At 34.6% G+C, this 14,643-nt stretch overlaps 1 protein-coding gene across 1 annotated transcript in view; it reads right to left on the reverse strand.

The window, feature by feature from the left end:
- XPO1 (exportin 1) overlaps nucleotides 1–14,643 on the reverse strand; it is a 53,231-nt gene that overhangs the window by 28,853 nt on the left and 9,735 nt on the right. Inside the window, exons 3-4 of the mRNA XM_012639193.1 lie at nucleotides 14,099–14,200; nucleotides 10,590–10,662 (exon numbers count right to left, since the gene is read on the reverse strand). Of these exons, the coding sequence (XP_012494647.1) occupies nucleotides 10,590–10,662; nucleotides 14,099–14,200 (175 nt within the window). The remainder of the gene's footprint in view (nucleotides 1–10,589; nucleotides 10,663–14,098; nucleotides 14,201–14,643) is intronic.

Genomic DNA, 14,643 nt, shown 5'->3' on the forward strand with positions numbered 1-14,643 from the left:
GCCCCGGCACTCTAGCCTGGGCAACACAGTGAGACTCTGTCTCAAAAAAAAAAAAACTCTACCTTCAAAATTTAAGTCATTTTGTTATACATTAATATCCTATCTAGTCAGTGACAAGTTTTTAATCAAATACAGGATTTCAACCTATTAAGAGAAAAACGCATCTCCAGATAAGTTCTTATAAAGCATGAGTTAAAACGTTGCACGTTCCAATTTCTCTCCTTCATAGTAGTTAATTTTCATATACAGGTTGGGCATCCCAAATTTGAAATGCTCAAATCTGAAACGTTTTGAGAACCAATCTGACACTCAAAATGTTCACTGGAGCAGTGTGGATTTGGGATGCTCAACCAATATAATGCAAATATTCCAAAATCCAAAAAAGCCCAAAATCTGAAACACTTCTGGTCCCAAGCATTTTGGGTAAGGGGCAGTCAACCTGTACCACAGAAAATGGAAAGCCTTAACACACTATAACAAATGTAAATTACAAATGCGGCGAGGCGAAAAGAGTTCAATCCAGTACCAACTATTTTGAAATACTTCAAGTTCCCAATCAATTTCACTTTAAATATTTGTTTAATAAGCTACAAAAATGTAAATTTGGTACATTCTTACCTCAACACCATAGAGAACTGAAACATTTATCACAAAAATATCAGTCCATTTATATCACCAAGGTTATTTTTCAGAAAGATGATCACTAATATAGTTATCTATTGTCTTTACCTGCATGTCCAAGGTAATGCAGAATATTGTTCCTACTCTTCACTCAATGAAATTGTCATGAGAAGAAAGAGCCAAATGGAAGACAAATAGAGTTCTTAACCTGAGGTTTCCACAGATAGGCTAGAATCAAATGATAAACTTATGCCTACGTATTTAGTAATTTTAAGAGAAATGGATCTAAATCAACATTCATCATTCTTAAATGGATGTCTATGGCCTCAGATATTGAACAAAAACCCAAAGGTATAGAGCAATTAAAATTTATAGGAGCATTACTCACAATAGCCCAAAGGGGAAAAGAATCCAAATGTCCATCAACAGATGAATACATAAACAAAATGTGATATATATGTACAATGGAATATTATCCAGCCTTCAAGAGGGAATGAAATTCTGGTACATGCTGTAACATGTATGAACCTTCAAAACACATGCTAAGTCAAATAAGCCAGACAGACACAGGACAAATACTGTGTGATTCCACTTACATAAGGTACCCAGAATAGGCAAATTCACAGAGACAGAAAGTAGAACAGTGGTTACTTTGCACTGGAAGGAGAGAATAATGGGGAGTTATTGCTTAATTGGTATAAACTTCTAATTTGGGCTGATAAAAAAAATTCTGGAGATAAATACTAATTCACAATATTGTCAATGTACCTAAGGCCACTAAATTACACATTTATAAAAGGTTAAAATGGTAAATAGTTACATATACTTTATGATAGCAAAAATAATTTTATTAAACATCCAACAATTTTTGCTACAGATTTTCAAAAAATCAAGTTTATATGACCTGTCAGCAAAATCCACCCCCTTTAAAAGTCTGTCTGTAGGTGGCTTCTGTCACCTGTTGCTACATGGATGCAAGCTAAGGATTAAGCACTCTTAGGTATCAATATAGACCTCTTCTGGAAGTTTCACATAATCAAGATACTTGGTAGGGACCAAATTGTTATGTTAACCAGAAGCTAGTATATGTAAGTGGTAAGAAAATTGTTCCTGTCCACTATATACAATGAAGAAATGTAACAGAACAGCTCGAATATACTGCCTGGTTTCTTTTAGATATGTATATTTAATAAGCATTATTTTTCCTTTATTCTACTGAGAAAAAAATATGAATAGGAATGCCTGTCAGTCTCTCAAATTAGACTGATAAAAGTGTTTGTTCCCTTCTCAAACACTGTATACTGTGGGATTTCTCATGGATTTCCTTTAGACACAAGGGCTTAAGAGCCCAAAACTTAACATTTTTTTCAAAAATCACCAAAAAGGGAAACGATCATCTCTGTTCAATAGGGAGTAACACTATCAACTTATAATTATCATTGAAATAATCAACCTGTCAGGAGACTTACAGATCACCTAGTCTTGTAAATACTTTAAGGAAATTATGAAGTAGGGTTTCTGCTGTGAACTAAATACTCAAGGAGCTATGAAAAGACTACATAACACACGTGGGAGGGGAAGGATAACACAAGCTAAGTAAGTGGTATAATAAGTTCCAAGAATACGGGAGGGGGAAAAAAATAAGTTCCAAGAGCATTTACAGAAGTGAGATGATTTTTAACAATGGGTAGGACAGTGAGTTTGAACTGAGCTTTGAATAGCTAGAGTAAACTCCATGCTCAGGAGATATTTGAACAATGGCAATTCTATATACAATAAATAATCAGAAATTGACACAAAAATACCATTTATAATAGCATGAAAAAACATGAAACGCGTAAGAGTGAAATGTGACACAAGATACCAAAGACCATAAAACTGCTACAGTTTAAAAAAAAAAACCTAAAAGTAAATGAAGAAAGATATTTTTGTTGAGATGTCAAGTCTCTCCAAATGGCTCCACAGATCCAGTGCAATCTCAACCACAATTTCAGCAATTTTTGTCACAATTTGTCAGGTAATTCTAAAGTTTTTATGGAAAGGCAAAGAATAGCCAAAATTTTGAAAATAAAGTTAGAAGATTCCAATTTCAAGACTTAGCCGAGTAATTAAGACAGTGTGGTATTAGGTAAAAGACAGAAGGTGATGAAGTAGAGAAATGGGTCCAAACATACATGGTCAACTGATTTATCAACAGCAGGAAAGAAATTCAATGGAAAAAATAATCTTTCCAATAAACAGTGCTGAACATCAGAGTCTATGTGGGAAAAAAGGTACACCTGATCCTTACCTGATACCATATGCCAAAATTAAGTAAATGAATCATAGATCTTAATACAAGAGCTAAAACTATAGAAGTTCTAGAAGAAAACGGTAGAAAATCTTAGTGACCTTTTTAAATGACAAAGATTTCTTAAGGCCGGGAGCGGTGGCTCACGCCTGTAATCCTAGCTCTCTGGGAGGCTGAGGCGGGCGGATCATTTGAGCTCAGGAGTTCGAAACCAGCCTGAGCAAGAGCGAGACCCCGTCTCTACTAAAATTAGAAAGAAATTAATTGGACAACTAAAAATATATAGAAAAAAATTAGCCGGGCATGGTGGCACATGCCTGTAGTCCCAGCTACTCGGGAGGCTGAGGCAGGAGGATCGCTTGAGCCCAGGAGTTTGAGGTTGCTGTGAGCTGGGCTGACGCCAGGCACTCTAGCCTGGGCAACACAGTGAGACTCTGTCTCAAAAAAAAAAAAAAAAACAAAGATTTCTTAAATACAACACAAAAAGGATGAACAACAGGGAAAAAAACATAATTAAATTGGACTTGGGGGGGAGGGGGGACAAGGGCAACATACGTAACCCAAACATCTGTGCCCCCATAATTTGCTGAAATAAAAAAAAGAAAAAAGAAAAAAAAATTGGACTTAGTATTTAAAACTTTTAAAAAGCCACCATTACAAAAATGAAAAAGCAGCTGGGCATGGTGGCTCACAACTGTAATCCTAACAACTCACAGGGCTGAGGCAGGAAGATCACTTGAGCTCAGGAGTCCAAGGCTGCAGTGTGCTCTGATCTTGTCACTGCACTCCAGTCTGAGTATCAGAGTGAGACCCTATTTCTTTAAAAAAAAAAAAAAAAAAAGCCACAGAGAGAAAATACTTGCAAAACATATATTTGACACAATACTGGTCTCTACAGTACAAAGAACCCTTAGATCTCAATAATGAAATAGGTCCCCCAAAAACTGGGGAAAATAGTTGAACAGACACTTCACCAAGAACATATTGGCAAGGCAAAGAACATGTAGGGGTGACGTGAAAGGATACAAAACATTACTCATTTGGGAAATGGAAATTAAAACCACAATGAGATACCATTATATACTCACTACGATGGCCAGAATTAAAAACACTGACCACACCAAGTGTTGGCCAGGATGTAAAGCATACCCATACACTGCTGGTGAGATGGTAAAACAATACACCATTTTGGAAAACAGTTGGGCAATTAAACATACACCAAAACATATATTTAATCCAGCCACTCCACTCTTACTTAGCTAATTAAATAAGTGACAGCAAGCACTTTCGAGGAGCAGTGAAGGAGAAAGTAATCACAAAGAGGCAGATCTTTAGTATACAGTAGTTGTTTCATGGATGCATACATGAGACAAAACTTACCAAACTATATGCTTTAACATATGCAAGTCACTATGTATGTCAATTATACCTCAATAAAGCTTAAAAAGTCAAATGCAAAAAATTGTAAAAGGCCAGTATCAATTAAAGGCAACACATTAAATAACTGATCTTCATTCAGTACAATAGGAGATCTTAAGCAGAAATGACCAGATTAGTTCTGGTTTTAAAAATATCAGACTCTGTGGTGAATAAATTGTAAAGGACACACGAAAGTAGGTGCTAGCCCTGTCAGGAAGCTATTATAGAATATTCAAGATAATTTGAGACTGGTATACAGTTATTTGGTAAAATGCAGATATTTCACTTTAAAAAGGCTGGCAGTACACATGCTGTTTATTCACATTCAGCACATAGGAAACACAGGGCTTTGTGCACATTCACTTTCACCTCTAAAACGTTGCAATACAAACCAAAAATTCAGAGAGGTAAAATAGCTACTAATTAATGTACCACATGTGTCCCACTTCAATGAAGAGCACTAAACAAAACTTTATGTGTGATCAGTTTTGGTCTGTCAACTTCCTAAATTAAGACATGCACCTGTACAACTAAGAAATTTCAATGGTCCAGCTCCTTTTTTTTTTTTTTTAAGACAGAGTCTCTCGCTGTCACCCTGGCTAGAGTGCAGTGGCTAGTTCACTGCAACCTCAAACTCCTGGGCTGAAGCTATTCCTCTGTTTTAGCCTCCTAGGAAACTGGGGGTAGAGGCGTGTGCCACCACGCCCAACTAAATCTTCTATTTTTTGTAGAGATGGAATCTGGCTCTTGCTCAGGCTGGTCTCGAACTCCTGAGCCTCCCAGAGTGCTAGGATTACAGGTCTGAGCAACCCCACCTGGCCCCAACTACTTTTAAATATCCAAATTTCTAAAATGTTCCAAACTTCCAATTAAGACCTTATTATTTTGGACTACTTTTTTTTTCATAAATTCACCACTTCTCTTCAATGTCAGAAAGTTTCTATCTATTTATGAAATGATCTATAACCATATGTATTAACAGATCATAACATAATCCCCTTGGTTTAAATAAAAAGTATACAGAGTCATTTTTTTTCCCAGAGAGGAACAAAGGAGGTTTTTCTCCCTTTTATCACTCGAATTTTCTAAGTGCCATTTTTTTTTTTAGAAGTGAATGGGAATTATCTGAATTATTACTATGATACACGGCTAACATAGAGAATCAACACCACTGACAGTCCTAGAGTACCTTTAAGATTTCAGTGAATGACAACCCCTCCTTGTTTGGAAATTCTTCCACTTAACCTATCAAAATTTCCCCTTCACCTTCCTTAAATCAAAAATATTTACCATCTTTTGGCTGGGCGTGGTGGCTCATGCCTGTAATCCTAGCACTCTGGGAGGCCAAGGCAGTAGAATCGCTTGAGGTGAGGAGTTCAACACCAGCCTGAGCAAGAGTGAGACCCCTTCTCTACTAAAAATAGAAAGAAATTAGCCAGGCAACTGAAAATAGAAACAAAAAATTAGCTAGGCGTGGCGGCAAATGCCAGTAGTCCCAGCTACTCAGGAGGCTTAGGCAGGAGGATCCCCTGAGCCCAGGAGTTTGAGGTTGCTGTGAGCTAGGCTAACGCCATGGCACTCTAGCCCAGGCAACAGAACCAGACTCTGTCTCAAAAAAAAATTTTTTAAATAAAACAAATTTACCATCTTTAGCCTGTAATAACTTAACCTCAGATATTAATTACATATACATATTACACATATAAGAACAAAAATATTTAGAAAGTCTTAATGCTCTTAAAGTAGTGAATTAAAGTGACAAACGCTAACTCAGTATTAACAATCCATTAACTGAATAATTACATATTGAACACCTATAAACCAAGCAGTAAGAATGCAACAAGGACATATTATGATCCCTGATATCATGGAGCTTATAGTTAAGGGATGGGGGAAAGAGGAGTAAGAAAAAGAGCCAAGTGTGATTTAGGAAAGGGAGAGCCAAAACGACACATAAAAAACATAACAAATAGACAAGTATTTCCAGTCTAAGGCTAAATGAGAATCAGCGCAATGTAGCAAATTTTATATAACACAAACCTAAATTTATTTAAATGTTTTATATGTTCCTTTCTCTTTGTTACTAAAATGTCTGTTTTAAAATTAAATGTCCGTACTTGCTGATTATTATCTATGTACATCTTTTACTCCTTGAAATTTCATCTTTCTGTTCTGGTATCAGATTCTCAAAAAGAAAAAATAAAGATATTTCATCTTTTGTGACCCACTGGTACAGGATACACTAAGGTATAACACATAACAAGAGACATCTAACCCAGTCAATAATTAACACACAGCCAGGGACATCTAACCCAGTGTCAATAATTATCACATTTTCTTGGCAAAGTTACTTTTGACAAAAGGCCCAAATTGAAAATGCCATTACTTTAAAAAGAATGTGGAAAAATTAACATATGTTATGGACAAAAACCTAAAAGCAGATAATAGAAATGCTACATTGGAAAAATCGCAGAAATCTAATTTTGGCATGCTGTTTATACAGCCAAACCTATTCTTCCTTTAAAATACACCAAGTATTTCTTTCCACTTGTATGGATGAAGCTTGCCTGAAGAGCCCAACTTGGTCATCATTCTGTTCTTTTGGCTCATGAAGCTCTGATTATATATTTCTAGTTTAATGCAGTTACATTATCCCTCTTTTACATACATGTTGTATCACATGTTGCATTTTTCCAACTATGGCACTTCGATATAGAGGTGCATTTATATAATCTTAATACCTAACAGTACTTCATACAAAGCAGATGCATAATATATGTCCCAGGTAAACAAATATATATGCTAAGGAAGTTGGACAAAAGTTAACTATAGCGCACTAACAAGTAGAAGACAGCTTTAAAAGATACTACAATTAGAGAAAATGGAATACAATATTTTGGGAATTATACTAATTTATGTATTTCTCATACCAAGGTTATCTAAAAATGAGGAAAAATTAACATTCAGGAATGTTACTGTATTTTGTGAAATACAAAAATCTTAAGGTTGGAGACGCCTCCCAGGTAACATTAAGAAGTTGAAAATGGGCCGGGTGCGGTGGCTCACGCCTGTAATCCTAGCAATCTGGGAGGCCGAGGCGGGTGGATTGTTTGAGCTCAGGAGTTCGAGACCAGCCTGAGCAAGAGCGAGACCCCATTTCTACTAAAAATAATAGAAAGAAATTATCTGGACAACTAAAAATGTATAGAAAAAATTAGCTGGGCATGGTGGCGCATGCCTGTAGTCCCAGCTACTTGGGAGGCTGAGGCAGAAGGATCGCTTGAGCCCAGGAGTTTGAGGTTGCTGTGAGCTAGGCTAACGCCACAGCACTCACTCTAGCCAGGGCAACAGAGCGAGATTCTGTCTCAAAAAAAAAAAAAAAAAAAAAAAAAAAAGAAGAAGTTGAAAATGTTAAATAATGTTAAAAATAAATATGTTTAAAAGAATTATAAAATTAATATAGTATTAATCCTACAGATACCCTCAATAAAAGTCTGCTACCAAAATGACTACCTTCTTTGAATAGGTCACTATTAAATTCCTTTAAATACTGATACCTGCCATTTGTGGAAACAATGTAAATTCTACTTCAGCGTAAAAAAGCCAAGCCTCAGAGCAGCAAAAAATTTCTCAGTTCGGAGGGAAAAAATTTAATATAGTATTAAATTTATATAGTATCAGTATATTATATAATTATATAATATTAGTATTATATAATTATATAATATTAGTATTATATAATTATATAATATATAGTATTAGTATATTAAATTTTTTTCCCATTGCTTTAGAAATGAGACCGAGCACCTTAAACAAAAACATGAACCATTAAATGCAAATTTGTAGCTGCATATCTAAATCTAGAGTTCACTAATATACTCCGGGGGCCATTTTCCATGCTCTTCTAATAATGAGCACCTGAAACACCCTAGGAATTACACCACACTTTTTCCTTCATGTAATGACTTCACTGACAATGGTGAAGTGGATGATAGAATAACCTGAGGTACTTACAGAAAGTTTACACCCCACTGAATCTTATAACTATCTGTGGTTGAAATACCAGGGGATAGAAAGGCGATTCTCATTTTTTAAAAACATATATTGCTTCCAGAGAAATGAAGTAGTATCTCAGCAACATGGAATAGGAACATATAAATAAAACAGAATTCCCTAAGTTAGCCTAAATATAATCACCACCGATGCCCCTGCAGTGTTTGCAAACAAGATAGGTTTTTTAAAGTAAATAGTCTTATGTCCCCAGAATATATATTTGATACTTACAAATAAACATATGGGCACTATTATGACTTTACAACAACAACAAAAAAATACCACTCCCATTAATGTAGAAAGCAAAAAATATCAAATCCTCAGGTAGGCCTTTACCCTCTAATTTTTCTGATAACAAATACAACCATGATGTTGATAAACTAAGATAATCATCTCAATTACTAAGATCGTACAAGAAAGATCACCTAGTACAACTGAATGACATAAAAAGCAGAGACCCAGACTGAACAACAAAGGAGGGACTTAAATCATACCACAGTAAAATAGTACAAGTAAAAAAAATCACCTTTTCTTGGTATGGTATGCTTATAGCCAAAGTTAAATCTGGGGCTCAAACCTCATGTATTAAACAATAGCAGTAAAGGAACAAGAATGTCTACACCCAAGATCCCTGAAGAGTGAAGATGAAGTATGAAGGATCTATTTGGGCCATATAGTGAAATTGTACTTTTTTTTAGAAAAATACAGAAAAGTATTTTAAAAACCACCTGAAAATCAGACACCCAACAATACCTACTGCTATAATTTTTGCAGATAATGCTTTTATGTCTTGCTTTTTCTCATCATTAAAATTTTCCTTTTTTTTTTTGTTTTTTTCTTTGAGATAGGATCTCACTCTGTCATCCAGGCTGGAGGGCAGTAGTGTGATCATAGTTCATTGCAAACCTCAAACTCCTGGGCTCAAGCGATCCTCCTGCCTCAGCCTCCCAAGTAGCTGGGACTACAGGCATGCGCCACCATGCCCGGCTAATTTTTTCTATATATTTTTAGTTGTCCAATTAATTTCTTTCTAATTTTAGTAGAGACGGGGTCTCGCTCTTGCTCAGGGTGGTTTCGAACTCCTGAGCTCAAACAATCCGCCCGCCTCGGCCTCCCAGAGAGCTAGGATTACAGGCGTGAGCCACCGCGCCCGGTCTGAAATTGTACTTTTAATTTAAAATAATTTCCAACCACAATAAAACATTTAAAGAAATGAGAACCTATTTTGGGATGTACTATTTACTCCTGCACTATCATCCTTAATCTGTGGCTTGTGGTGTATTAAGGATACTACCATTAAAATTTTGTCTTAGTAAACTCTAAATGTGCTAAAAAGTTGTCAAGGTTTAAGTCAGAATAGCCAACTAAACCGTGGTCATTATCCCACCATAAAGATGACATGAGAAAGCAGGTGAAGGGACAGCACCTTAAAGGCCAATAAATAATCAAAGAAAGAGGACATATTTTAAGTGAAAATGCCACCAGAAGAAACATCTCTCTCATAAAGTCCAGACTTCTATTTATATTTTTCAGAGATAAACAAGTGAAATAAAGTAGTTTAAAAGGCAGTTTCTGACAACCAGAAGTAACTGCATCAAAGAATTCCAAGAGAGTAACCTCACCTCAGGTTTCTTATACTATGACTACTTTTCCCAAGATAGTACAGACAAAAAAGTTAAAAATTAATACCAGGTATCACCACATCTTCATTTTCTGATCTCTTTCCTCATTTTAGAACTCAATCTCTCATAAGTCAACCCCAGAATCAAAAGACAAAAAGCCTTGTGATTTTTAGTACTTGGTTTTTCTTTTCCCCAAACTTACATATTTTATTCCACATGTTACAATACTTACTATTGATCTGGTTATGACCTGGTAAACTTAAAATAATGTACAAGAGCACATATTCAAATTTCATTCACTTCGGACATGTTCCACATTAACTATGAGTTGATTCACATTTTTAACCGCAATATTTACCGTAAAAGGTTTAACCAGTCTGGTCTTCTCTTTGCCCCAAAAAATAACATGCTCCCCCTCTGTACCCCCAATATAAATAGAATCTATCTTGCCACACGAAAGCAGTAATCCCTATTAGAGCAAAATATACTGAAGATTCATTACATCCTCCCAAATACTCAACTATAATAAAAATGCCAAGAATAACAAAATTCTGAATTTATAATTCTTTAAAATATTTTCCTACCTTCACACTGGTTCCTTGGAAGAATCTTCCACCTTGTTTTTATCACATTTTCCAAAATTTGTAGTCCATAATACTGAAAATTGGAGAATAGAACTATGTGAATATATTGCTATAGGACTGGAAACTCTCAGGATTCACAAATGGACAGACATTCACACATTTACATCTAAAGTTTCAAAAACATTATGCTACCAAGTTTAATTACATATATTAAACAAGGATCTATTCACCCATATACTGAGTTTTCATGCATTTTCCTCATTTTACTGTTTACTACTCTATGTAACGTCCTGCTGTTTATACATGCTCACACCAGGAGGAAGAACCAAATAAAAAACCCTTTAGCAGCCAAATAGGATTATCTGTAGAAGGAAAAGTAGCAGCCAGGTATGAATTCACAGCACAAATGACTGCTCATAGGCTCACGTACTTTAACACAACCAGGCCCCTAAGAATTTAGCAGCTTGGATGCTATGAAGCTTCCTACCATCCTCTAGCTTTTGGCCAAATATTACTGTCACAGATACTTTCTATAGAAAGTGTTTACAAGCATCACTGGTGTGTTACTTAAGGAGCAGCAAGACAACCCACGGGTTTATTTTAAATTTTAACCCCACCCTTACAGTTGCTATTTCTACTAATTTAAAGATAAACTTTTGTGCACAGTCAAAATAATACACAAATGCATGTTGCAATCTGTATCTACCTTTCAGGTATTCCTTCCTAAATATAAGAGTTATAACTAAATGTGTAAGAAAGTTAAAAAAAAAAAAAAATACCACTTTCAAGCCATTTTGTCCCTCCTGCTGATTACTCACTCTAAATAGTCAACAATGTTTTTAAGAATTTATAAAGCTCCAGGATTTACTACCTGAAATTATTACTATGACACACCAATTAGTGTGGATAAGCAGGAGGAAGAAAAGGGACGAAAATGTGGTACGTTTCAACTGAAAGAATTAGGGAAGAATCAGGTTTAATACCTGAAAGGTAAACTCATTCATATAGAAATATATAACCCCAGATTGCAAGTTTTGGCTGAGAATAAGAGTTCATCTTTAAAATGGTTAGTCATTACACAATAAAATAGGAGCATTAGTATTTCAACCAAAGGGATCATGTGAATGCTCAGTTTATCCAAAGCACAATATAGACTGTCCCAAACTACATTGTGCTCAAACAGTGAATGTTTTTGCTGTTTTCTCTGATTTTAACATTTCATACTTTTTAGGAAACTTTTGCCATTTCAACTAAAATCCTACATTTACAGAACATTCCTTAAAGACTTTCAAAATAAGAACAAGGCCAAAGTAAAATTCTGAAATTACAAATTTGGTGCCATTCAAACATTTCATAATCAGCAGTAAATAATGAAGTATTCTAACCTGTTCATTTTTAAGAACACATTTCTGTATACTTCTAGATCTCAGAAAATGTTAACAAGCAAAAAACAGACAAGTTTCTGATTGAAATTCTAAATTAGCTTTTAAAAACATACTACCCTAAAACTTTAATTTGATAGGCACAAAATCAGACTGTCAAAAGATTTAATAAATCAAAGCAATGCACTGCTTGCTACACAGAATGCATCCTCTTGCTAATATTGAATCAATTAAAAAGCCCTTTAAAAAGTTAAGAAACAAATCCCTCCATAAATATATCAGTTAGAAATAATAAAAATCTTAAAAGTTCCCCCTTCTTTATTGTTATTCATTTATAACATTTACTTCTTCCTTACTGTCTGATACTTTGTTATCTAAAATGCCTATGTACTAACCTCTAGTCCTTTCTCCAACTGTAAAAAAGGTAGCATAAGCTTGCTCAAGATACAATTCATATTTCATCTTTCTGCCAAGGAGGCTGAGGCAGGGAGCCCAATAAAAGTTTTGCACAGGTTAGGTCAAAGGAATACATATATCACCACCATAGTCTTAAAACTCAACCTCTCCTAGACATAAAGACTTTGCATATAGAGCTGAAATAAAGAGAATTCACATTCCTTTGAAAAAATGCATTTTGGTTCAAAAACCTCAAGTGACAGCCAAAGCTGAAAGCCAATGGTAAACGACTACTTTGGAAATATTAATAAAAAATGCAAATATTCTAAAGAATTACACTCCTGCTTTATATCTTAGAAGTTGAGAAATCCACTGCTGAGTTATGAAGATGAGGGACAGATTAACAGCAAAGACTAAATGAAAAAATAAATGCATGAAATGATCCCTATGGTAGAAATTTCTACTGAGCCCTTAGAAATACTTATTTTCATTGAATTCCCCTTTCCCCTCCCACCACCCATGAAACAAAAACAATTGATGAACAGAATTCAGTTAAAGGGAATCAAAAGGGTAGACCTTGTGGAGGCCTGCCGTCAAAGCCTAGCTGTGTCAGTTGCACAGGAAGACACCCCTTTTCTTCCTATTACAAGCAATCAACATAATGGAACATTATGATTAATATCAGGTAGTGTTAACATCTTTAAAGAAAAAAAAATGATTGCATAAAAGCCAAATGTCATAGTGCATAAATTTAGCACCAAATCATTTGTAATTTATGTAAATTGAAGAATTCTTTACCTGTTGCTTTCTTTCTGTTCCTCTAATCATCTCATTTTTCACAAGACAAATTTGAGTTTTTAAAAATACTGTTGATAAATCAACTTAAACATTAGTAATGTCTGTCAGTATAAAAAGCAAAATTTACCAGGCAAGCAAACAGGCAAACACTGTTATGTTACTTAAGGTTAGCACTTTGAGGAAGTTCTGGACTGTATTTTTGCCCTAAAATTTACAAGATGTCAAAACTAATTAATATTTTTAAACTGCTAATTAACAGTCTGATTTCAGAAACAGATGTTAACATGGCTATTTTCTGTTTTAACACAATGTATATCAAGCAGAAACCTTTTGTGTATTAAACAGAATGCCACGGTATTTTATTACTTTATAGGCAGTTTAAAGAGAAGCCTGAATCAAGCCTAGAACAGTCAAAACACATTTTGATCAACCCTTCTGTCAAAACTTAAGAAAAAAGGACCCGAATTATAACATTTTCAATCGTAAATAAAAACTGAGTGCTGTCCCATTAAAAGCATTGGTACCATGGAGTAGGGTTTTAAGCTGTCCACACAACTTGGTGTTGGAGGTGCCTAACCTGTGTTATATTGATTACTTGCCCAAAATAATTCCTCTGATGTTATGTTTCATCTCTGAATTAACACTGAGAATTTATGCTACTTAAACCTATATACATAGTCTAGAAAGAAAAAAACAAAAACAACCAACCAAAAAAAGCCACCTTGCATACTAGTCCCAATGACAAAACTTCATTCATAATTCTTAGGACTATTTGCAAGAATTAATTCTATGTTTAAAACTAAATTTTGAAATAAGTTAACAATATAAAATGATTTGAGATAACAAATGTTAATACTAAAAATGAGATACCTTCCTCAAAGTTTATGACTGGAAAAGAAGAAATAATGGATTTTAAAACCACCACTTGCTTACTTTCGTGTTCATATTCTGTGAAAATTCCAAAATTGTGTCGACTCTTGTCCACGCATCAGGATGCTCCTTTAAATGCGTCAGTACTTCTTGAGCCATTCTTTGCTAAAATATTATACAAAAAAATTTTAAGCTAACTTGTTCTTTTCAATCATTTAAGATGAAATGTACTGAGCAAAGCACAAATCCTAGTAAGACAGTAATTCTATATCAACTCGGAAACATCAAAAAATAATAAGACCTTACAGAAATTAATAAAAATATGTAAGTATCAAAGTTCAATTTAAAAAAGAATATTTCTGGTAAAACAGTAGACTGTGAGAAAAAATATTTCTTTGAAAATAAATAGCCTTTTTTGTGTATAAATCTGGTTTATTTGGTAGTCTCAAAAGCTGAACATAATTTTAACCAATTCACTCACAACCAAGAGAAATAAAAATTTATATCTACTTAGATAAATTATGTAGCAGTATACTTTGCTTTTTATAAGAGTTACCAAGATATCTCTAACCAACTTTATCTACAAATACATTTCATGGGAAGAATGA

Source organism: Propithecus coquereli, unplaced genomic scaffold (assembly GCF_000956105.1).
Source record: "Propithecus coquereli isolate 6110/MARCELLA unplaced genomic scaffold, Pcoq_1.0 Scaffold138, whole genome shotgun sequence".
NCBI lineage: Eukaryota > Metazoa > Chordata > Mammalia > Primates > Indriidae > Propithecus > Propithecus coquereli.